Raw genomic sequence first — 24,057 nt, forward strand, 5'->3', positions numbered from 1 at the left:
ATTCCAAGTAGGGCAGAAATGATTTTATTTAACATGCAGCAAAACAAGGGCAGCAGAGTTGGTATACCGTATACAGCCATTTGTCACAAAGCAGTGACCTCAGTAGTAACACTCAGATAATTTTAATGTCTAAAGCTTATTATAAAGGTGTATTTCCATATAGTAATCCCACAAACCTTCCCAGGGCTGCAAGCAGCCGGTCTCTGGAAAGCTCTTGGATTTCTTCCCTAAGTAGTGAAACTGATTCACTTTTGACCTAATGAAGCAGTGAAACCTGCTTGCTCGAGATGGAGGGGGAAGGGCTAGAGTAAGGAAACCTGGCGAAGTGCGGGGAGGGATTAGGGAGTATGGTCTGTGCCACCTTTCGCCAGAGGTGGCTTGGTGCCATCCAGCTGAGGTGAGCCGTGTGCCCTTTCCTCAGCTGGTCATTCTCACTCGCCTGGTGCCCTGTGAGGCCTAGAGTCCCTGGCCCAGTTGTACCTGGCGGATGGAGCAACTGGGACAAGCTTTTTGGAGCTGAGCACTGTCGAAGCAATAGGGTCTGGTGACTCGATTCAGGCATGGCCCCTAATCTCACCACCTCCAGACCCCGTGTCTCACTGGCCATGCCCCTCAGCAGCTGGGGATAGTCAAGGTTCCTGGGCAGCAGGTAAGGCTAGAAGTCTAGTGCAATCTGCCTGACGCTGAGGCCTCCAGTTCCCGAACATACGCCACACCACAGGCCACCTTGTGGGAAGAGGGGGAGGCCCAAGCAGGAGGACACAAAGGGTGATGGGAGTTGTTCTCCCCTTCAGAGACTCGAAGGGCAGAAGAGCAGTTTATTCCATGCCAAGCAAGAGGTAGTGAGTAGGATGGCCTGTTCCCAAGGCAGGAGGCACACTTTCCCCAGAAAGCTATGAGTACCTGCTTCCAGAGAAGGGGAAATAATGGTTCTCTTCCATATCCCTAGTTTTGACTGCCACAAGGCCAAGTTCTGTTTCTAACAGGCTAGTTCCCCATCCTGCTGAGATGTCCATAGGACACAGCCTGCCACCACCAGAGACAAGCACACAACTCATCACCCAGCGGCCGTTCCAGGATGCTGCTGCCCACGGAAGGCAGAGTTGGAGATTCAGCAGTACACAAACTTACTCAATGCCCAGGGCTGTTCAGGAGCACTGGGCTTTGCCTACCTCCCTGGAGGTGGGAGCAGGAGCCTGCCAGCAGGGGAAGCAGAGAGTAGTGATGGGGGGCTGAGGCCTCCAGGGGTGTGAGGATGTGGTCCTTGAGGGAGAGTCCCAAGTCTCTTTAGAGGCCTCCCCCCCTTTTGGCATCAGAATGCCAGCATGAGGGGAAAAGCCTGCTCCCGCCTTGGGTCCATGTTCCCAGGGCCATAGTGCAGAGTCTGGGGCCACTCCCCACCCCTGACAGTACATGGCCAGTTCAAGTCACACAGGTAGACAAAAATCAGGTCCTTCTAGGGGGCCAAGGGAGAGCGCATCACAGCAGAGCTCGGCTCCCAGCAGCGATGCCCACAGCCCATTCCATATCCAAGCTCCAAGCACTGCAGTCAGGACGTGGAGGATGACTGGACCAGGGAGCCCTCCTGTCTTGTGGCAGCCTGCCTGGGCTTCAGTGTGGTGACACGGAGTCCTCTGGGGTCACAGGTTACCCCACTGCTCCACAGGAGGGAACTGGTCCACCTCGCCCACCTCTGTGCTCAGCTGCTCTCCCAGGGCAAAGGTCAGCCTATACCGAAGCCTTGCCTTCTCCTGTGACGGAGGGGGCGGCGTGTTAAGGTGGGGCCTTGGGGCCCTTTCTGTGCCACTCCCACCACCCCGTCCGCATTCAGCCACTCAACCCCAGCAGGGAAGGGACACTGCAAGTGCTGCAGGACCATGGCACCTCCGGCGGGGAGGCCGAGGGGCCTGATTGGGGGCGGCCGGGGCCTCAGTTCGGAGCCCGGTGCTCGCTCACCTTCAGCGGGTTGGCCAGCAGCATGACCTGGGTGATGGCTGCGGGCGGCTGGACGGGGCTAAATGGAGACAGCTCTGTCCCGGAGGGTGGCTGTAACTTCACCTTCATCGACTGAGGAGAAAGAGAAGCTCCTTTGAAGAGAGATGGCAGGTGCCCCTGAGCAGAAGCCCACTAGAATCACGATGGACACATGCTGCTGCCTGCTGGCCTCGGGGGTCCCTCAACACAGTGGGGTTCAAGAGAAGGTAACCTCTGCCTCCAGAGGCCCCAGGAAGCCAGGGGTACCTTTGGCACTGCGGCCTGCAGCACGATGCTCTTGATAGGCAAGGGAGCCGTATTCAGCATGGATACCACCACCACCAGCACGTCAGGCCGTCCAGGTGGACACTCCTTGGCAAAGTGGAAGAGGATGCGGAAGCCATTTTTATCATAGGCTGTCACAGGAAGGGCGCTGCCTGCAGGAAGAGGTCAGGTGGGTGTGGAAGGAGAAACCCCACAGAGCCCGGAGGGGAGGGCGGGGCGACCCTGTGGCCAGCAGGCTCCCTGAAAGAATCTGGGAAAGAATGTGTCAGAACCACCCATGACTGCACAGTGGCAACTAGCGGAGGCCGAGACCACAGGAAAGCCGGTCACATTTGGCTCTAGGGACCCGGGCAAGGACAGCCTGGGCCCACCCCTCACTACCCATATCACTGCAAGCTGTGGGCCCCGCCTCGCCCTCCCACCCCAAGCTTCCCACACCTACTAGGCTTGATAGATTCCAGGGGGACGTGGACACTGGCCAGGGAGAGCTCTGGCCCCTTCATGGGGCTGCCCTGGGACTGGAAGGCAGGCGGCTGGAAGAGAGGGCTGCCAGGCCCTGGGGAGAAGGGGAGGAGAGGCCTAGCAGTGGTGCTGGTGGGGATCAGAGGGGAGGTGGTGGCCCCAGGGAAGAAGATGGAAGAGACGGGTTTCACCAGGCCTGAGGTCCTGAGAGGCAGGAAGGAGGACAAGGTAAGTCAGAGATCAGGGGATGCTGCTGGGCCAACCCACACGTCCTCCATGGCACGGCTGGTTCTTACTACCACCCCCACCCCAGTTTCCAGATTCTAACATCAGAAGACCGAAAAGGAACACCCCAGGCCCTCCGGAGCTGCCTCCGGTTCCACCAGGCCCAGGCCCAACCCTCCGCACCCTCACATTTCCCACTCATTACACTCTGGTCTCTTCAAGAAGATGATCAAGGGCATCCAGCTGGTGTAGGGTGCTATCGCCCAAAGCTGAGCCATGGTACCCGAGGGCTGTGGACTCAGCCTTTGGGGCCGGGGCCAGTCCAGTCGGGAACAAGAAGGAGCCTGCTCTGGGTGCAGGAACACTGGCTGGAACCACGGGAGCTGGGAAGGGAGAAGGCAGCGGGGCCTGGGAGCTGCCTGCAGAGGGTGCTGAGGGCGGGACAAGAGGCCCATCTGAGGGGCTGCAGGCAGCACTCCCAGGCTTGGGGCTGCAGAAGTCCAGGTCCGACTGCTCGTTCTGTTAGGAGGGGAAAGTGCGAGTGAGCAAAGGGCAGGAAGGAGCTGTTGCAGTTGGTGGGTTTCAGGTCTCCAGCTCTGGCCCTCTTGGCTGGGGGGCCTGCTAGGACCCCACCGGACTAGCAGCTCACTGCCCCGGGCCTGCCGTTGGGTGGGATCCGTGTTCTCGAGCGCACCTGGGGCAGTGCCGGGGCGAGTAAGGACCGCCAAGACCACAGCCAACCGCAGTAGAGAACGAGCTGGGAAAGAGGAAGCCCGTGAAACTGGTCGAACATTTCAGTGATGCCCCTACCTGGAACAGGGGCCACTGGCTGTTTGCAGCTGACTCTCTGGGAGGAGCAGTGGGCGCTGGGTCAGTGAGGCCTGAAAAGAGAGAAGACGATGGTGACGAGAAGGGGCTCTGGCCTTGGGCAGCCCCACTGACTCTAGAAGGGTCACATGACGAAAGTCGCTGACGAAAGGGTGACAGGTGGGGACAAGGTATTTTTTCAGGCAGCCTCCAAAGGGAGAGGGGCGCAGAACAAGACGCTCAGTCCACCATGTCCGTTCCGGAGTTTGTGTGCACACTGCCCTGGGGGCCTGAGGGCACGGAACTTGACTCTCTTTATACCTGAAGTCCCCTTTCCCACCCCTGCTAAGTACATGGGGCACCCCACGGCCCTCTTGCCCATTCCACACGCCTTTCTGCTTTGCTGGCCCTACCAGGAGAAGCCCTTCACAGCCTCGCTCCAGGACGCACCCAAGCAGAGCAGCTCCTCGTCCAGCAAGCAGAGGGCGTTGCTTGTGCTGCTGGGTCCCGGGGGGGGCCTCAGCCTGGCTGGATGAGTGGCTGCGCCCAGGTCCTGAGGTCTGGGGGGGTGGGGGGAGAATAGGGATGCCAGAGGACGGTGGGGCAGGGGCTGGGGCCAACACTGAGGATGAGCTGCTTGGTGTGTCCAACTCAGCAAGGTCGATGAGAGTGCCTTGGTTCCTAGAGCGGTTTCCTGGATGGGCGAATGGAAGGCGACACGAATGATTAGGGGCCACTCTAGTGGCTGCACAGCAGGAAGCAGAACCCTGAGTACATCGTCCAGCCTAACTAACACTGAAGAAAAGCAAGCAAAGAAAACCCCACCCATAGCTCCTGGTCCCTGGGAAGCTGGAGGAGCACTTGGAAGGGCTTAGAATCCCTTCGGGCCCCGTGGGATGACATGCAGGTCAAGCACTCGTGGCTGGGTGGTGGGGCCTGGGGCGGGTCTGGAAGGGTCCAAAATGGGGAACTAGAACATTTTACCTTCAGCGTCTGGCATGGCTGATGTGGCTACTTCACCATTGATAACTTGTCCTTCAACAATTGTTTTGTAAGAGTTGATGACCCGGGAGAGGTTGTCACTGGCCTGGAGGATGTCCCCTACAGCAGAAAGAGGTACTTCTGACTCCTGGCCATGACACTCCCCCCACCCCCCGGCCAAATCCAAATTCCTGGGTCATCCTTGTCCACTACTCTTTGACTCACCCAAACTATTGTCGTTGTCCTCTGTCTCACTGGCTAGTTTGAATAATGTCCGCCTCTTACTCTCACACCGATCAAACAGCTCCTGAAAGAGTCCCAGACCTAAAAGTGAGAGCTACAAGGTCCCCTGCAATGATCTAATTCAGTGTCCACGTCCAGAAAGTCAGGGGCTCCCCCAGTGCCACGGCCACCGGCGGAACGGGGCTCCGAGCACGCCTCTGCCTGCTGCCGCTCCCACTGTGCTGCTGCAGCACCTAGGACGTCAGCTCAGGACGAGGGGAGTAGGTCTCTTCCTGTCCCCGAGGCCAGCACATGCCTCAGAACTCAGAGTGTCTGCGTGATCAAGGACTGAGGTGCAGCATCAGGGGCACATGGTGGGTCTCTGCCCAAACGTTCCTGAGGCAGAAGGTGGGGCAGAGAGAAGTGAGCCCCGAGGGTGGGTCTGCAGAGTCCCCCCGACTCGGGCGTACACACAGCTCTTCCTTCCGGGGTAGGTAAGCCATAGCGTGTGTAAAGCGGGGGTACCACCCCCAGACCTGGTCGCTATGCTGACTAATAAGGAGCAGCAGGTGTGTGGCGAGTTGGCTCTCAGGACAGGTACTGAGCAAAGGCTGCCTCCCCTTCCTGGAGCCCAGCTGTCCTGGGGACGCGCCTACCTTCATGAGCTCTTTATCTGCCTCCGAAGAATCCTCTTTGCTGTAATGAAGCAGCATCTCATTGAGCAGCTTTACGTTGTTATTAACCTCCTCTAAAGTGTGCAGACGCTTGGTCACCTTCTGAATCCGCGCCTCATCCTACATCAATGACGATCAAGGAGAAAAAGCTTAACTAGGCTCATCCACTGCCCCCGAACACCCCACAGCAAGGATCGCACCAGAGAACAGGGGCAGACACTAGTCCCAGTGGAAGCTCCTTTTAATGTGCGGTTCTTGGGAGCCGTAAGGCCTGAGTCCCAATCTAGTTTTTCTTTTAAAATAATGGCCTGCCCCCACGCCTCAACTGGCCCCGTCCATACTTGCTCCTCTAATCCATTCTCCCCCGGAAGCTCCAGTGCGCCTCCCGCTCTCTGGCCTCACGACAGGGGAAGGGACTCTGGCTCTGTGGTCACGGGTTCCTCCGCCCCAAGGCCCTAGGCCCACTTACTTCCTTCACCATGGACTTGATGAGCTTGTTGGCCTCTTGTAGGTCATCCGGGTTTTTGCTTTTCAACAACTTGGCTAAAAGCTGGAAGAGGAGGTACCAAAGGGAAAGGGAAAGGTAGCAGCCCACCTGCGGAGACCACAGAGGACCCGAAGCTCCTGCAGCACTGAGCGAGCCACCACCTCACCCGAGGATGCCATTGGCTGGGGTGTGCTTTACCTTAGATTTCTCCTCATCATCAAAAACAGGATTCTTGGGACGAGGTGGTGGAGAGGGGATCAGTGTCCTGTCCACAGGGATCAGTGGGTCAGACTGCACGATGCCTGACAGGGAACACAAGGGGGCAGAGTGTTGGCTCACGCTGGGGTCACCTCGATGCCCTTCCTCACACAGCAAGGCGGGGCCCAGCTCTGGGATGAGGGCCTGCAAGGGGTCAGCCCCTCAAACCACAGCTGAGCCCTTCTCGTCCTCAGGAGGAAGGAAGGGACGGCACATACCCCCTCATTCTTCCTGGCCTTAGCCAGCCTTTGGGGCTGATTTGAGGAGGAGGGAAGGTAAGCACATACCCTGTCTCTTCAACATGTGGTAAGCATCCTTGATCTTGGTTTCTTCTGGCAGGGCCAACGTCCAGCTGTAAAGCAGCTCGATAACCTTGGTCTTCACTTTCTCAGACACCCTGTCCCCCAGGTACTAAGAGGCAAAAGGAAATGGGAAAACCTCATAACTGCCGTCCGGAGGCAGAGACCGTAGGAGCGCTCTCTTCACAGCAATGGGAAGTTGCTAGTTAGCTCCAGTCTTCAGGCCTACCCCAAACCAGCAGGTGTTAGGTGTGTGGGACACGGCGCAGGGAGGGGAGGAAACCACCCGTGGCAAAGCTCTCTCCGGGGTACAGTCCGTGGTCAGGCAGGGAGCTGGGAGCCTGCCACTGCGTTTCCATGCGCCATCTCCCAGAAACAATGGCATTTTATCTCAAAGGAATGAATGAGAATGTCTCAGATGTGAAAAATGGCTCCCTGTGCTTTAAGTGGCACCCAGAGCTTAAAAGCCACACCAGCGTGCCACAGAAGCTGAGCAGCTGAGCCTAACTCCTTAGATCCACATAAGATAGACCCAAGTGACCTCTGTCCCCCGGAGCCCCCCCCCCCCCCCCCCGCCCACCTGCTGCCGCATCACCTCTCACATTCAGGCCCAGAGATCATCAGAGGGCTGCCCGTCCCTGTGGCCTCTGGCCCCCCTGCAGCCCTCAGGGCCTAGTCCCTAAGGACAGGACACAGACAGCTGTCTAAAAACAGTTCTGTGGAGCTGGTGGGTGCACCGTGAAGCCACTGAGACGGGAGAGGGGGAGGAACACAGAGCAGTTCCTAGAATGCGGAGACTGCCCGACTGACCTTCGGAGAGACGACTTTGATTAATTCATTCAAAAACCGGAACTTTCCCACTTCATTATGAAATCTCCTCCCACAGTTCTTCATGCACGCCTCCAGCACCTGCAGCCACATGAAGGGGGGCGCTCAGTGCGGGTGGTCTGGGTCGGAGCCTGCACACAGGTCACGGTGACAATTCACCCGAGGAAGGAACTGCGCAGGAAGCGGTGTGCACGGCCCCCGGGAATGTCGGGGCAACAGGATTACTGACACCTCCTGTCCCTTGAATTGCAAAGCTCTCCCGGGGAAGCTGAACAGGAACTAAAATAAGAAATACTGAGACCCAGATACCAAGACAGTGCGTGCCTGCCTGCAACCCTCTGCCCTCAGAGGTACAAAGTTTCTCTGACTCGGGTCTGGGGCTCTTTCCACCAGCTGATCCACACTGTGGGGAGATGGGAGATGATGTTTCAACGGTTTTCATTTTTGATGACATGATCTTTTCCCTCCTCCTGCTCCCATTGATTTTCCTTCTGGGGCACACAAAACTGCCCTAAGTTTTCTGTGCTGCCCGTGGCCCTGGTGCCTGGGGTTTACGCCAAGGAGCGCTCCACCCCCGTGTTCCCTCCCTTGGCTTCTGACTCTGTCAAGCTGGGTTTTTCAACCACGCTCCTACTGACATCCCGGGCCACTCCTTCCTTGTTGTGGAAGCCTGTCCTGTGCATTAGAAGATGTCTACAACATCCCTGGCCTCTACCCGCTAGATGCCAGGAGCACCCCACGACGTGACACACAAAAGTGTCTCCAGACACTGCCAAATGTCCCCTGGGGAGCAAAAGCACCCCCCGGCTGAGAACCACTGTTTTAAGGCCTTCGCTCTGCAGTGAACACGACCGAGGTGTGCACGTGGGCCACCTGAGCGCCCTTCCCATGACCCGGACGAAGTCAGGGGAGACCCCTGGGAGGCCTCTGGACACGTCTGTGCTCTGAATCCTCGCAGTCTGAATAAACGCTAAGATCCGCCGGTCGGTGTGATGCCTTGAATAGGAACTAGCATTACTTTTAGCTACAGAACAAATTATACTCGCCACACTTTTCTTTACTTGGCCAACTCTTAACCGGCAAGACAGCCCTGTCAGCATCTCTTCAAGAAGCCGCCTCAGAGCTCCAGCCTGGGCTCAGGGCCCCGGCCTCCGGCTCCCTCACTCAGCCACTCGGCCTCTCCCACCGGACCGGCGGGGACTGCACTCCAGGCCTCTCTGCAGCCTCGGCGCCTTGCACAAGGGCACACACACTTGTGGGGCAGTTTACGGAATACGTTCCGGACATTTCTAGTATCAAAGGACTTTGAGCTGCCATAGGACGTGGGCCCTGAAAACCTCAGAGAACCCAGTGGGCACATGAGGAAAGGCCTGGGCTCATTAAAATTCGCCGGTCAGAGTGAAACAACCTACCGTCAGGGCCTGGACCGCCTCCCATTCCTGCGGAGACTGGATCTTATGGGCCAGCAATCGGACAGCGATCTGCGGCCTGGGGGACAAGCAGACCACGCTTTCAGGCACTGACCCTGGGGCTACGTGGCTGGCCCTCCTTGGCCAGTTTGGACTTCTCTGCTCCGCTCTCTCCCGCTTGCCCCCCAGTGGCTTTGAGACTCACCCTTCAAGCTCTTTGTTGATCTGATCACAGAAGCCAATTATGTATTCCCAGTCCTCCTGGCGGTTGGAAGGATTGGTGGCTTTATCTTGGGACAGAGCAAAGTGGAGGACAATTGTTAGAAAGGAGGACATAATGGAAGGTTTTCCAATAATTTTTAGGCACTGACGTGAAGCTAAGTTTGTTTCCAAATTTCTTCTCTGATAAACCCTCAAGGGGCGCCTGGGTGGCTCAGTCGGTTAAGCGTCTGCCTTCGGCTCAGGTCATGATCCCAGGGTCCTGGGATCGAGCCCCACATGGGGCTCCCTGCTCGGCGGGGAGCCTGCTTCTCCCTCTCCCACTCCCCCTGCTTGTGTTCCCTCTCTCGCTGTGTCTCTCTCTGTCAAATAAATAAATAAAATCTTTAAAAAAAAAAAAAAAAACCCTCAACAGGTCAGTCTAGTATTTTGAAAGTCACAAACGAAAGAAAAACAAATTCTCAGCCTTGTGAAGCTTAGCGTAGACCACAATCAATAGAACAAATACTTATAAACACAAATAATAAAAATCTTCAAAGATACCTGTAAAAACGTTTAATATAACCAATAAGTATAAATAACTCTAGTTATATAAAAATAAGCTATTAAGCAAATAGGGATGAGCAAGAAGTGTCTCCTAGAGAAAGTGAAACCAGGTGATACTTGATAAAAAAACATACATACTTAAGAAACTTATTTCCTACATACCCTTCAAAAACTTTTTCAAGACCTAACTTTTCTTAATGGTTTAAATGTTATTTTCTTAGCAAGAGTAAGAAGGGGGGGAAGGAGGGAGGAAGGGGCAGGAGGGGGAGAGGGAGAGAATCCCAAGCAGGCGTCATGCGCAGTGTGGAACCCAATGCAGGGCTCAATTCCAAAACCCCGAGACCATGACCTGAGCCATAAACAAGAGTAGGTCGCTTAACTGACTGAGCCACCTAGGCACCCCCTGCTTTCAATGTTTTTTAAATTGCACATTGTAAGTTAAGCTGGTATTTACTGTGCCCCTACTAAGCACCAATCATTGTGCTATCTGTCCACGGGACTGCAGAAACAGACTCTGAATTAAGCATTCGGCACCCTCAAGTTTAAATGGTCTCCTATGATTAAGGACAAAGGCAAGTGTTGGAGAGTTCTCAGAGGATCACTGAGGGATTAAAATCCAGGTGCTAAATGTCAAGGCTCCTAAATTTTGGTGTGGGTCCTCTTTCCCGTTATCCCCAGAGCCCGTGCTAAAGAGGATGGCCCCCGCTGAGGGTGGTTAAACGTGTTCCCATATCTGATTCACATCTTGGGAGTCTGCCTCTTCCAGAAAGCACTCTCAAGCTGTTTGCTAAATTTAGGGCTTCAGGTTCAGAAGACAAATGGTAGGCTGAAGGCGTATATCCTTTTTAAATACCCATGCTCCTGCAGATTTCCCCAGCGCCAAAAGCAGAGCAACAGAAGCTTGAAAAAGCCCCTCCACACAAGGGGTGTTGGAGAAGTTCCTGAATTCTGATTTCTCGTGACTGTGTTTTCTTAACTTCCTTTTTCCTAACATTAAAAATCACTAGCTCCATGAACAAATCCTAACAAGGGCTCCCAGCATCCTCCCCACCCCCACGGGGCTCCGAGGCACAAGAAGTCAGCAGACGCCACCCTGAGGCAGAGGGAAGGCCTGCAGTGTTTCCGCGCCGAGTGCAAGAAGATTCTGACAGTTTAGGTTCATATTTGGAGGAAAAGGAAAAATGTCTGTCCTCCATCTTGAAAAAAGAATTAGCAGGCCCTTTAAAATGTCAAGCTAGAGGGAAGCAAGATTAATTCTATCAAGAGTGGCTATTTATTGCCACAGTGACCTACAAGCTGTCACCTTCCAGAAGCCCCGTGTTTCTCCCATCAGTTGTCTGATATCTTCTCAGGTGTTAGCGCAGCTTTGTTACTAATCCCTATCATTTGAGATGCTTAAAGTTCTCACATGACATCAAGAGGCTGAAGGATACCAAAAATAGGGTGGTCTGAGGGGCCATACTCCTCCCATTGCTATTACTATTTTGAGAAGAGTCACACACCTCGTGGTATAGGAGTAACACGCTCGCCTGTATTGCACGCAACCGGAAAAGGAGGTTCAGGGGACAGCATGGAGGCGCCCGCCCCCCACTCGCACTCAAGCAACAGGCGCTCACCGAAAGTGCTCTCCCCAGGCCTCTCCTAATTCCGACAGCACTTCTGCTCCCAGGAATATGCCCACTTCCTTCTCACTTGTGCTCAACTTCTCTAGAGTCCCATCTTGATAGACCTTCCTACTGCAAATCTGCAGGGAGCTCTCTGCCTACACATGGGCACAAAAAGCCTGGTTTCAGCAATGCCCAGTCCCTGTTTTGAGCATCTACTCCAGCTCTCCAGTCCACAAGCACCCTCAGGAACAGGAGGAAAGTTCTGGGGATAATTCCAGGTAACTCCATCTCTCCATCTGCCCATTGCCTCCCTCCTGCAGATGCACACAACCTTCCACCCACTCAACATGCTCCATCACCTGGCACAGAGGTGATACCACAGCCTCCCCTGTAAGCCCCACCTTCTAGATCTGGCTCTGGGCTCTACTCTGACTCAAGGTTTCTATTTTCAGGTCTCTCATGAAAGCCTCATCCTCTTATGTGTCTGTGCCTCTAGATTCCCTCCTCTCATTTTCAGCTTAGTTCCATCATTAGCCTTGACTGTGGTGGGGCCTCAAAAGGTCAAGTAGGGATGCTTCCAGTAGCAGCCCTGGCTACCCAAGCCCAACACGGCTCAGACATTTCACAGACGACAGATTCTATGTATCGTATGACTTAGAGATGAGCAGAGGCAAGAACACAGGATGGAAAAGAAATCAAGAGTCAGCCTTCGGGGCACCTGGGTGGCTCAGTCGTTAAGCGTCTGCCTTGGGCTCAGGTCATGATCCCAGGGTCCTGGGATCGAGCCCCGCATCGGGCTCCCTGCTCGGCGGGAGGCCTGCTTCTCCCTCTCCCACTCCCCCTGCTTGTGTTCCCTCTCTCGCTGTGTCTCTGTCAAATAAATGAATAAATAAATAATCTTAAAAAAAAAAGAGTCAGCCTTCGGTGCTAGGGTCTTGAATTAAGAGAGACTTTATCACCAAGTCTTTGTTAAGCACCCACAGGAAATTAAGTACACAGGTGAACTATACCGTATGATACTATTCAATCAATAATATACCTAAAAGAAAACGAAGTACACAGCATGCTAGGCCATGGTGGGACTACATAGAGTCCAAGACTCAGAGCCTACCCTTGGGGAGCTTATGTTCTTCTGATGCAACTTGTGCGAAATAACCAGAGCAAAAACTTGAGTGTAATTATATAATTTGATACAGAAATGAGTTTAAAAACAAACTCATTACTTCTCTTTCCTGACTTCCCCATTTCTATAAATGGTGCCATCATTCAAAAGCTCGCTGTGTCCCCACGCCCAGGCATCTGGATTTGAACCCCCATTGCTGACTCCTTCCTTCTCACCCACTTCCAGCAACCCAGGGTCCCTTCCTTCTCAACGTCTTTTTAAATCTCTCCCTTTCTTACCCCTGCCCCCACCCCACCTGCTTACTTCTTCACCTGCTTCCAGAACTTCTGCTTCTTGGCATCCTATATAAAACCCCTATACTAATCCTCCTAAAACACTGACTTCACCAGCTACGGTAAGAACGGGGCCCTGATAACTGTTGAAATTTAAACTTCTTGGGCTGGAATTTAAGCTTTTCCAGAATTTAGTCTAACTTCCCAGCTTTCTCTCCCACCACACTCCTACAGGAGCTCCCTGCCTGAACCAGACAAACACCTGTTCCTGTATGCCCCAAACATGGTTTGCTCTATTTACATCACTGTCCAGTTTTCGTTTTTTAAGATTTTATTTATTTATTTGACAGAGACACAGCAAGAGCGGTAACACAAGCAGGGGGAGTGCCAGAGGGAGAAGCAAGCTTCCTGCTGAGCAGGGAGCGCAAGGCGGGGCTCGATCCCAGGACCCTGGGATCACGACCCGAGCCGAAGGCAGACACATAAACGACTGAGCCACCTGAGCGCCCCTGTCTAGTGTTTTCTTAGCCAATTGTCCCCAGTCTTCTGGGCATTCAAGGCCTGGCTTGACAGCCACCTCCTCACTGAGAGAATCATCTTTCCATTCCACTTACCCCCAATTTCCTAAAGAAACTGTCTGCATTTGAGCACTTACAGCTCTCGCCCTGTACCTGTATATTTTTAAAAATGCTTTATCCACCCCAGCATCATCTTCATCAAACTGAAGGCAAAGACAGCTGGAACTTAATTTTCATAATACCTCACAGAGTAGGTATTTGTTATGGACTGATTGAGACAAGAGGACTTCAGAGAAGGCTGAAGTCATCAAGAGACAGTCTGTGGGCAAGGAGAATCTGGGATGGGTCTTAAAGCATTTAGTTGAGCAAAGGGAAGGAGATTAGTGTGTGCCGGGGGGACAAGAACACCTGACCTGGCACAGCAAGGAGACTCTTGGGAAGCCACAAAGAGGTGGCAGTAGGTGTGCAGCAATGGAACGACCTGATTACACAGAAGTGGACGGAGGGGAGGTGGGGAGACACTTGAGGCCCCGGGCCCAGCAAAGGCTTCTATAATAATTCTGGCAAACCATGGAGTGACAAGGACCTAGACTAAAACAATGCTAAACCCCAAACACTGGTTCATTTGATTGATAAGGTCACACCAATAAGTCATAAGAACTGTGAAGGTGAACAAGGGAGAAGAATGGAATCTTTAAAAAAAAAAAAAAAAAGAATGGAAAGAATCTTAACACTGCCCCTAATGTCACTCTAACCAATGGGAAAGATCAAAGGCCAGTCTCAGCTCTATTATCTACAGATACCATCCCACTGCCCCACTCATCATTTCCACTCTCCCTCAAAAACAGGTCTGTCCCTCTCCTATTTCAAAATATAACTCTAGGGCGCCTGGGTGGCTCAGTTGGTTAAGCGACTGCCTTCAGCTCAGGTCATGATCCTGGAGTCCCGGGATCGAGTCCCATATCGGGCTCCTTGCTCAGCAGGGGGGTCTGCTTCTCCCTCTGACCCTCCCCCCTCTCATGTGCTCGCTCTCTCTCATTCTCTCTCTCAAATAAATAAATAAAATCTTTAAAAAAACAAAAACAAAATATAACTCTAAACCTAGCCAGTTAAACTCAGCTTAGGTCGAATTACTCCAATGTCCCCATTAATATCTATGAATCAAATCGATTCCAGCGTAGTTGTATCTGGTTGGATGGCTCTGGGTAAGTGGTGTGATTAGTCAGTGTGTCCTCTTTTTGTGAAATTGTGACAGTAGTACCTGCTTCGCTAGGATACTTGATAAAGGAATTAAATGAATGTCTTTGGGGTACTCTGAGCTCCCTGGAGAACAATTCCCTGCACACAGAGGACTTTGTGACCTGCCTGCAACTGCAGATTTTGCAAAGGTAACCTAGGTTCAACCACCTGAAGGGGGTTTCTTATTAAGAAAGGTCAGGCCAGGGGCACCTGGGTGGCTCAAATGGTTAAGCATCTGCCTTCGGCTCCGGTCATGATCCCAGGGTCCTAGGATCGAGCCCCATGTCTGGCTCCTGGCTCAGCAGGGAGCCTGCTTCTCCCTCTGCCTCTCCCCCTGCTCGTGATCTATCTCTGTGCCTCCAATGAATAAACAAAATCTTAAAAAAAAAAGAAAAGAAAGGTCAGGCCATTGGAGGAAACAGCCATTACCTCCAACAGCCTGGAGGCTCTAGTACATAAGAGATCTTGCACAAGGCAGTCTCTAGGCATCCTGTCTTATCACTCTGTCCAATTTCTGCCTTCGTTTAGAGGCCTCCAGGGGCCTCTTCTAAGCCCACAGGAAAGTTAACTTATTAACCTTTCAGCAGAATACTATGTGCTAACAAGGTTAACCCGTGTTTCCTTAATAGCAATATAAATTAGCAATTAGAGCAATAGGCCGCTATAACTACAGCACTAGGCTGTGCTCCTCTGCTTTGCTCAGAGTATGTTACCTACGAATGACTCGTTAAGATGTTCAAGTGTGTGTATCCCCAACACGGACATCACCGAGGTTTGGGCACTGCAGGAAAAGGGTAGAACTGCTCTTCATCCCTTTTTGGATTCTTCTCACTTCAAACATTCTGCCTGCGCGAGGCGGCCACACTTCTCAAATACATGGTCGCAATTCTGAAGCTGTGTGTGTATGCTCAGCGGCACCCACCGCTCCCGGAGTTTCAGCCCAAATCCGCAGCTTTTCCCTTCGACTAAGACTGAGGCCAGGGGTCCCGGAGTCACGGCGGCGCGCGGCCCCACCACAATCTCCCCAAATCACCGATGCCATGCCAGGCGGCAGCACCTGGCTGCCGCTTCCCCGGAGCCCGGGCCGGACCCAAGCTCACGCCGCCGCGCGCAAAAGTGGGAGGAGGCGCCGGTCAGGGGCCCGGGCGCCCTGCTGGGGAAGGGGCGTGATCGCGGAATGCTCGCGGCCAGGGCGAGCCCAGGCGCGGCTGCCAGGCGACGCCGCCGCGGGCCCCTGGGAGCGGAGGAGGGCGGGGTGGGGCGGAGAGGGGCGCAGGGGGGCTCTAGGGCAGACAGAAGCGGCCGCGGCTACTCACTCAGCCAGGACTCCAAGCTTTCCCCTTCCGCCTCCGCCATATTGCAGCCGCCCGGGCCGGCCCAGCGGCCTCAAACCTCGCGAGAACCTGTGAGAGACGAGTCGGGGCGGGGCCTGCATGGGGGGCCTGAGAAGAGAGAGCGCCGCCGCCGAGGGTGGCGTCAGACTGCGGCGGAAAATGAGATGCCGAATGTTTCCTTTTGACTCTTGCCTTTGGACCTCGGAGTGAGAGACTCTTAACGCCCGGATTAATGGAGTGACGCACAGATTTAGGACCCTGCGGAGCTTTTCCCCCCGTCTCCTGTCACTCGCTCAGGCACGCCGAGGGCAGCCTTCGTGGGGTCCTTGTGGCCAGCCAACATGGCTGCCCCCGCGGTGAAGGCTGCGCGAGGGCGGTCGGTCCTGGCGCTGGGCCTGCGGAGGGCTGTCCCGCGGCTTCCAGGGTGAGAGGGCGGCAGGAAGCTGGGGTGCCGCTTGGGACTTCACGGAGAGACCTGCAGGGAAGGAAAGGGCTATAGGCAGAACGCGCAGGAACCTGGAGAGAACCTGGGGGCCAGGATACCTCGGTCCAAGCCTCTGAATTGGCTGCGTGACTTCGAGCCAGTGTGAAGGCTTAGCGATTGTCCCCAGCCCAATGGGGTTTTGAGTCGAAGCTGAAAGCGCGGTCTTAACCGAAGAGCTCAGAGCTGGGATTTTCGGGGGGCGGGGGGCGAGATGCTTAGGCGGGGCGCCTATCCTGAGGTTCAGGAACCTCGCCTTACCGTTGGCACTTGAGGAGGAGACTTTCCTGGCCTGTTTGGGGGAGGCCCACCCACCTCTTAGGACAAGAGCCAGAATTATTGCGTTCAGGTTTGCCTAGCGGTCTCCGTGCCGCTCTCACTCGTCGGCGGGTTGGCAGACAGGCCCATTGTTAAGTCAAGCTTTTTCACTTGTGGAGTCAGCTTTTGCCGGCCTCTTCCTCTTCCCTCCTCTCAGGCTATCCCAGGTGAGGTGGAGCCGCTATGGTCCTGAATACAGGGATCCACAGATTGACAAGGAGTATTACCGCAAGACCTTGGCTGAGCTGACTGAGGAGGAGAAGTATGAACAGGAACTCAGGAAGACTCAGCTTATCAAAGCTGCCCCAGCAGCGAAAACAAGCTCTGTGTTTGAAGACCCCGTGATCAGGTTAGATGGAAGCAAACACTTGTTCCATGGACTGGGACTGTACCAGGGAGGGTTTACAGTAAGGATTGTGATAGAGCCTGGGAAATCTAAACATTCTGTTTTTCTCCTTGAAGCAAATTCACCAACATGATGATGAAAGGAGGAAACAGAGTACTGGCCAGATCCCTCATGACGCAGGTAACACGTCTCTCCTGTCTCCTTGCTTACGTCTTTGTACGTGGCTCTTTCAGTTTAGCTTAAAAAAAGAACAGCTTCATATACCTGCCATTAGAATTACCTTCCCTGGGGCGCCTGGGTGGCTCAGTTGGTTGGGCGACTGCCTTCGGCTCGGGTCATGATCCTGAAGTCCCAGGATCGAGTCCCATGTCGGGCTCCCTGCTCGGTGGGGAGTCTGCTTCTCCCTCTGACCCTTTCCCCTCTCATGCTCTCTCTCACTCTCTCTCTCTCCAATAAAAAAAAAGAATTACCTTCCCTGTATGGGGTGCCTGGGTGGTTAAGCGTCCAACTCTTGATCTCACCCCAGGTCTGGTCTCAGGGTCATGAATTCGAGCGCCATGTCGGGCTCCACGCTGGGCATGGAGCCTACTTAAAAAAAAAAAAAAAATTACCTTCCCTGAGCGCCTGGGTGGCTCAGTCAGTCAAGTGTCAGCCTCCGGCTCAGGTCATGATCCCAGGGTCCTGGGATTGAGCCCCGCACTGGGCTCCCTGCTCAGCGGGGAGTCTGCTTCTCCCTCTGCCTCTGTCCCTCCACTCATGCTCACTTGCACTGTCTCAAATAAAATTTTTTGGAGAAAAAAAAAAAATGACCCCGTATATATGGGTGGAGGTGGCGGCTGTAATGAAGTCCTGCAGGAGTCAGCAACCACCATGCACTCCCCCAATCACAAATCTCCGTCTACTGCCCTGGTCCTCCTCCAGGAAAGAGGAGGCATTTAAGAACTTTGCCTTAGGGGTGCCGAGAGAGGGGCCACACTGTTGTAGAAGAACAGGATGACAGAGGAGGAAAGGGCAAGGTATTAGCTCAGCTGGATAAACCCTTTAGGGAGTCTGGGGCAGCATTTTCCAGTGTATGCCTTTGCAGACTCTGGAAGCTGTGAAAAGGAAGCAGTTTGAGAAGTACCATGCTGCTGCCGCCGAGGAACAGGCAACCATCGAGCGCAACCCCTACACCATCTTCCACCAAGCACTGAAAAACTGTGAGCCTGTGATAGGGCTGATGCCCATTCTCAGAGGGGGCCATTTCTACCAGGTGAGCCCGGAAAGTAGGGCTCCCCACCCATGGAACAAGCTGGTGGTGGTGGGTTGGGGAGCACTTAGGAGTGGGAAGGCCCAGAGTTGGGCCAAGATTGATAGTTTTATCGGGAGCAGGTTCTGTCCACAATGTTGTGTCGTAAGTTGTCAGCTTCTCGTGGTGAGGGACTGTGTATAACTCATCTTTGTACACCAGCGTCTAGGGTAGCACTTGACCCATAACTGGTGTTTCGTTGCCATTTCTTGAACTGAACGAGGTTCTGTCCCATCATTTAATTCTGTGTTATTGCCATAAGCCAGTGTTCTCGGCTTCTGATTTTTAATGTAAGCTTCATAAGGGTGGAGACTTGTTAATGTCTGTATGCCTAGGGTCTGGCGTGTCCCTGTGTACCTGGCATATAGTGGCGGTCTAGCAAATGATTGTGTACAAGAGGGTCTTGTTTTTAGGTACCCCTGATCTGAGTTGGCTGAGTCACCCCAGCTTGATGGGGCTTTTCCCAGTTGATGCTCATATCAACCTGGCTGAGCTTCCATTTAGAGGTGAGAGAGGTCTCTGCCTAATGAGCTTTTGCTCAATGAATGCCTCTGTGTCTGCTACACTGAGGGCACCCAGGGGTGAGGGGGCCTCAAAGAGAAGCCAGGCCCCTCAGGAGTGTTGTCAGAGCTGGCCCACAGGGAACCTGTGGCTACTCCTTAGAGCTCAGGGCAGGAGGAGGCTGCCGCCCCGACAAGGTCTTGGACTAACTTGCCCGGGGTCTTGTCCCGTCCAGGTCCCTGTGCCACTTCCCGACCGGCGTCGTCGCTTCTTGGCCATGAAGTGGATGATCACTGAGTGCCGGGAGAAGAAGCACCGGCGGATGCTGATGCCGGAGAAGTTATCACATGAGCTGCTGGAGGCTTTTCACAACCAGGGCCCTGTGATCAAGAAGAAGCATGACATGCACAAGATGGCGGAGGCCAACCGTGCCCTAGCTCACTACCGCTGGTGGTAGAGGGAGGCTGAGGGCTCTATGCTGCCGGATCGTGGGAGCCACGGTCACAGCGGAAAACCCTTGTGGGCTAATAGTTCCTTTTTAAGGGGAGAGCAACGTATTTATTGCTTGTTAGGCCTTTCTTTGGGGGCTAGAACTTGCTTTTCTTGTCCCATCTCCTTTAAAGAGGGAACGTATCAATTTGGATTTCCCCCAGGAGCTTAGGGTCCATCCAGCCTCTCTTCCTCAATTCGGGGTAGAACTTTGGGGGAGGATATGAAAGGAAGCAGTTTTAATATTGGAAAAGGTTTATTAGAAAATTCTCGCCCTGAACTGGTGTCGCATGTGAGGTGGTACTGCCATTTACTAAAACCGACTGGAAATAATATGTTTGTTTCCGAAGTGGTCCTTGTATAAAATGTATAAAAAGCAGTTTCTGGTGTGTCCTGTGCTGTGCCCTCGAGATCCCAAAGTACCCCACCAGTAGCTATGGGGACGGGAGAGCCGAGGCCCCAGGATGGCTGTCGCCCCAGCGGTTACACAGTGCACTGGGTGTTAGAGGCTGCCTTTCTCTGCCTGGCCCAGGCTGGAGGTGCTGGGGGCGAGGTCGATGGGATGGTGTGGGCAGCTCTGTTTGGTGTCTTCCCCGGTCCCTGAGGTCCCTGAATCCGGGAGGGAAGGTGCTCAGGGCAGGACCACTGCGTAAGTGGGAAACCTCTCAGGAGCTGGTGAGGGTCTGGAAGGGATGGTCTTTGGGAGGGGCAGGGAGTGGGGCAGGTGAGAGGCCGGTGCTGCTGGTGACGCAGCGTGAACCGGAGGCCTAGTCGGAGACCTCGCTGTAGTAATACTTGTGGGCAGCCGGGGTCGTCTTCCAGCCGGCTGCCCGAAATTCGATGATCTCCAGCAGCAGCAGCTGGGCCAGGGAGCTGAGGCCACTTGGGAGCAAGAAGCCGTCCCGGATCAGGACAAAGAGCTCATCCATGCGCTGTCGGTTCATCTTCTCCAGCTGCTCCCCCACGCGGTGCAGCTGCAGCACCAGGCAGTCCACCTGCAGGGGGCAGTTGGAGGTGACCCCGGGGCGCACAGAGCAGCCATTCAGGGAGCTCAAGCGGCAAGCTCGCTTGGCCCCACACACTTGTTTCCTCCTGACCCGCTCACACCACCTGGTGGGTGTTTGCCACATCTTAGGTGAAAGGAGACAAGTTCAGGACTTGCCATAGGTCTTGCCGGCCAGGCTGGATGCAGGGCCTGTCTCCAAGCTGCCACTTAACCTCACCTTCCTACCCCTCCTGCACCTGGCCTGACTCTGTTTCTGGGCCATCTGTATCCACAGCTGGGTTCCTATCACAGGCTGGCTTTCCTACTGGGAAGAAAGCCTCTGAGCCTGTAGGTTTTGGCTGCTCTCCGTTCTGAATAAATTCCAAGCCTGGCAGCTTGTCCTGGAACCGAGACAAGCCTTGAATATCCCCACCAGGCTCCTGCCCTGGGAAGTGATGCTCTCGGATGCTCTTCATGGACAGTGTGCTGGTGTTTTGAGCTGAGCCAGGGACCACCCACCTCCACAGTTGTCTGAACCAGGGTCACCCACCTCCTCCTCCTTGCTCAGACTGTCAGGCTGGGCCAGCCGGAAGAGGCAGTCGTAGACGGGGTTCACGAGGGCCATCATGGGCATGTTGTTCACCTGTGGGGGGACAGCGGGGGCCAGAGCACTGAGTGGCTGAAGGAGAAAGGCTGTCTCTGCCGCCCAGGGTGGCTACCGGGGCCTCACCCTCAGGTAGTCAAAGATGTTGCAGATAAAGGTGACATAGCAGACCCAGCCCTGCAGGGACCGGGCTCGCAGCTGCTCCCGAGCCTGGTACTCCTGCTGCAGCCGGTTGAGGAGTCCCCGTCGGAAGACACTCTGGCCTGCTTGTTTGCTCTCAGCCTGTGAGCCAGGGAAAGGATGGTGAGCCGGGGGCGGTGCCATGGCGACCCCCACTCAAGCTTTGGTGGCTGAGGACCCTCCTGTCCTGACTCTCCACCTCTGCCCTGCTGGCCAGGCCTCCTGCCCTTTGCCACGGCCTTTCCCAAAGTGTCTCCCCGCTTCTCTACCAGTCCCAGCCCACCTGAATGATGGCATAGCACATGCGTCCTGCTTCTTTGCTGAACACACAGTCCTGCAGAGAATGGTCCACAATCACATTGGCCACCTTTTCCAAGTCCACGGCACCCGGATCTAGGGTAGAGATTGGGGAGTCTAGAGCTGCTGAGTTACCACATTTGTTTCCACTTGCTTCTAAGGATTTGAGATGTTTCTACAAAAGAGCACTCCCGTGATACACTTATGTTTTAAAAGACCAGAAAAAAACCAGAAGTAGCCCTACATCAGAGCAGCTCCACTGGGCGACTAATGGCCAGGACAGGTGCTGTTAGAGACTAGTCAAAGAATGCTAGTTTTTTAGGGCACATGTTTCTTGGCACTAGGTTGCGGAAGGAGCGCTGAATAATGATGTATTTGACAGCAATTTAACGGAAGAAAGTGTTCTTACAATATACACACATGAACGCCTGACAAGGCGGGCCAGGCAGGGCCTCCCCAACAGGCTTAGCTTGGCATGTGATGGGCATTACTAATTGTTAGCTGAGTCAAACTTCTGAGTGCTGCGGAAGGCACTGATCCAGGACAATGACTGCATCTTCTCTGCCAAGCAGAATGCTCCATCCTCTGTCCCAAGTCAGCCCTCTCTGCACATGCAAGACCACCTGCTGTGGCAATACAGAAGCCAGGGCCAATGCAAGGGCTCTGGAGACAGAATTCCGTTCTCTGTGCTCCACCCCGCTCTCATGGGTACTTTAAAAAATGGCTTTACTGCCCGAGAGGTGACTCTATGATTCATACTTTCAATTATTGGCCTAAATGTAACTTGTCCTCCAGTCCAAGAGCGACGTTGCTGACTTTTATTCTCAGAAAGCAAAGGGACAGGGTTGGGCATTCCCTGGCTAAGGCTCAGGCCTCCAGGCCTGTCCCCTAGGCCCCTTCTCTGCAGCTCAGGAGGGCTCCCATGCTCACCTTTGAGTGCTGTCTTCAGCAGCTGCTGAGTCTCTGCATCAAAAGACTGAATTTTATACTCCTCTCTACCAGGATCCCCCATGACCATTCAGCCCCAGCAGCTCTTTACTGAGGTGGGACTAATGACAGCACCTGGTGAGGAGGAGAGGCGAAGAGAGAGGCTTCAGGTGTGCAGCGTGGGGTCAGGGTTTCTAGTCCTGCAGGCCCCGGCCAGGGCTGGCCAGCGCTCGGGACAGGTGCTCCCAGCCAGTCCATTGCCTTGGGTGGTTGGCTGAGGGCCCAGCAAGCTTGGCTTCTGGTGGAGACTGGGCACCAGCCAGGCCCCTGCTGCTCAGTTTAGGAACCCTTGTAGCTTCTGGGATTACACGGGAGTAGAGACGTAAAGGTGAACCTGCCGACCGTCCAGTCTCCATAGTAGGCAGGGATATTCTCCATTGATACTAAGGTTGGGGTGCGATGAGCTGCACTGGGGGTGTGGACAGGGGCATATCAGACACTTGCCCTGCCTATGTAAACCGGCCTGGAAGCTGCTGGCCCAGCACGACTTTGGGCGAGTGACAGGGCTGGGGGCTCCGGAGAAGTCTGTCCCAGCAGGGTTCCAATCCCCTGGCCCCGACCCCTCCCTCGGCTTTAGTCAGGGTCCTTCTAAGTTCCAAAACCCGCCCCCCCCCAACCTTTGGCCTGGCCTGTGTGGGCGGGTGCGGGCCCGAACTGCTGCTGTCCAGGCCAACTTCTCCCCGGGACGGACTGCTTAAACTGGCCTCCCGAGCGACAGAAACCCGGCCTTGCCCACTCAGACTCCTCTAATTCCTGAGCTCCATTCTGGAGCCTTTCTCTTAAAAAAGAGGGGAGCCGGCTGACACGTCTCCCAGAGGCAGCCCCTGCTGGAATCCCCTCTCCGGACGCCGAGCCCCTCCCTGGTCAAAGGACGACCTCGGGGAATCTCCAGAACCGGGCAGCTTCCCCAAGCCCGAATGCCCTTCCGGGCGGGGCAGGGGAGCCGTCCCGGGTCCCGCGGGCTGGAGAGGCGGTGCGGTGCCCTGCGAGCGCCGGGACCCACCTGCCGGGCCGGCACCGCGCCCGCGTGCCTGGAGGCCGCTCGGCGGGCATGGTGCTCGCGCCCCCCGTCCGCCGCGCTGCAGAGCCGGAGCGACCCGCCGGGCCTCGCGGCCGCTTAGGTCATTTCCGAGCGCGGCGCCGGGGCGGGGCCGTCTCGCCGGCGCCACCTGCCGGAGTCCCGGCGACGCTCTCCTCGCCGCGCGGGCTCCCGAGGTCCGTGGCGGTCGCGCCGGACCTTCCTCGGCCCGAAGCCCTCAGTCGCCAGCGGTGGCGGCCCCGTCCCGCTCTCACGCCCGGGGCTCGGGTTAAAACGGGATCCAAAGAGGAGACTGGGTGGGGCCGCGCGGCGTGGCTGGAGTGACAGGAACGCATAGGTGGCGGCCGCCTGCCCCCCACTCCTCCCCTTCCCCCTCACGCGAGAGAAGGCCGGGGGGCCTCCTGTAAGGGCTGGATCACCCCCCTCTACCCCCTCTCCTACTCCAAGTACAAACGGTACTGGTAAAATAAGTTGAAAATCAATGGGCCAGCTCAAGAATAAGGACCCCCCGCCCCCCTGCCGCCGCGAGATGCCGGGAGTGACAAGTTGGGCAAGCCCCTGACTTGGTCGTGGCTGCGGCTGGGGAAGAGGCGCGGGCCCAGCAGCTGAGGGCCTTTCCTGACGCCGGCCCTGGGCTGCAGGAGGGCAGCCAGAAGGGGCTGGAAAGGCGCCTCTTCCGGTCGCACAGTCAAATGTCCATGGCGGTTTCCTGTTGCCAGAGTAGTTCTTCTGTCAAAAGGGCTGGCCAAAGTGGTCACCAGCAAATGGATGAG

The 24,057-nt window shown here is 55.1% G+C and overlaps 3 protein-coding genes across 4 annotated transcripts; 1 reads left to right on the top strand and 2 right to left on the bottom strand.

Moving 5' to 3' along the window:
* Positions 1-7: 7 nt before the first annotated feature.
* On the bottom strand, positions 8-15,901 carry GGA3 (golgi associated, gamma adaptin ear containing, ARF binding protein 3). Its single transcript, XM_021681006.2, is given in 18 exon segments — positions 8-1,751; positions 1,957-2,067; positions 2,242-2,411; positions 2,702-2,925; positions 3,152-3,465; positions 3,757-3,827; positions 4,204-4,267; positions 4,269-4,447; positions 4,738-4,854; positions 4,960-5,041; positions 5,613-5,750; positions 6,100-6,180; positions 6,316-6,419; positions 6,663-6,786; positions 7,485-7,583; positions 8,915-8,990; positions 9,117-9,201; positions 15,752-15,901. Coding segments are annotated over 18 exon segments (2,190 nt in total). The 5' UTR covers positions 15,792-15,901; the 3' UTR covers positions 8-1,640.
* On the top strand, positions 15,850-19,525 carry MRPS7 (mitochondrial ribosomal protein S7). Its single transcript, XM_021681008.2, has 5 exons — positions 15,850-16,193; positions 16,726-16,917; positions 17,031-17,094; positions 17,999-18,166; positions 18,939-19,525. Exons 1-5 carry the CDS (start codon positions 16,111-16,113, stop codon positions 19,158-19,160), a joined length of 729 nt encoding a protein of 242 aa, XP_021536683.1. The 5' UTR covers positions 15,850-16,110; the 3' UTR covers positions 19,161-19,525.
* MIF4GD (MIF4G domain containing) lies at positions 19,430-23,388 on the bottom strand. Of its 2 annotated transcripts, XM_021681009.2 has the most exons (6): positions 23,249-23,388; positions 22,189-22,320; positions 21,245-21,354; positions 20,908-21,063; positions 20,728-20,820; positions 19,430-20,187 (listed from the first exon to the last, which is right to left on the bottom strand). In XM_021681009.2, the coding sequence occupies exons 2-6, from the start codon at positions 22,274-22,276 to the stop codon at positions 19,960-19,962; spliced, it is 675 nt and encodes a 224-aa protein (XP_021536684.1). In that variant the 5' UTR covers positions 22,277-22,320; positions 23,249-23,388; the 3' UTR covers positions 19,430-19,959. The 2 variants fall into 2 exon arrangements, with proteins under 2 accessions (XP_021536684.1, XP_044777449.1); XM_044921514.1 differs by lacking the exon at positions 20,908-21,063.
* Between the last annotated feature and the right edge of the window lie 669 nt (positions 23,389-24,057).

The sequence above is a fragment of the Neomonachus schauinslandi genome, chromosome 15 (assembly GCF_002201575.2).
Source record: "Neomonachus schauinslandi chromosome 15, ASM220157v2, whole genome shotgun sequence".
Taxonomy (NCBI): Eukaryota; Metazoa; Chordata; class Mammalia; order Carnivora; family Phocidae; genus Neomonachus; species Neomonachus schauinslandi.

Bases quoted from the DNA above. Each gene is read 5' to 3' on its own strand.
- MRPS7 (XM_021681008.2), top strand. From the start codon at position 16,111: ATGGCTGCCCCCGCGGTGAAGGCTGCGCGAGGGCGGTCGGTCCTGGCG. The intron at 16,194-16,725 runs GTGAGAGGGCGG...CCCTCCTCTCAG, and splicing joins GCTGTCCCGCGGCTTCCAGG to GCTATCCCAGGTGAGGTGGA. The intron at 17,095-17,998 runs GTAACACGTCTC...ATGCCTTTGCAG, and splicing joins CCAGATCCCTCATGACGCAG to ACTCTGGAAGCTGTGAAAAG.
- MIF4GD (XM_021681009.2), bottom strand. From the start codon at position 22,276: ATGGTCATGGGGGATCCTGGTAGAGAGGAGTATAAAATTCAGTCTTTT. The intron at 21,355-22,188 runs GTGAGCATGGGA...TCTCTACCCTAG, and splicing joins GCTGAAGACAGCACTCAAAG to ATCCGGGTGCCGTGGACTTG. The intron at 20,821-20,907 runs GTGAGGCCCCGG...GTCCCCCCACAG, and splicing joins ACATCTTTGACTACCTGAGG to GTGAACAACATGCCCATGAT.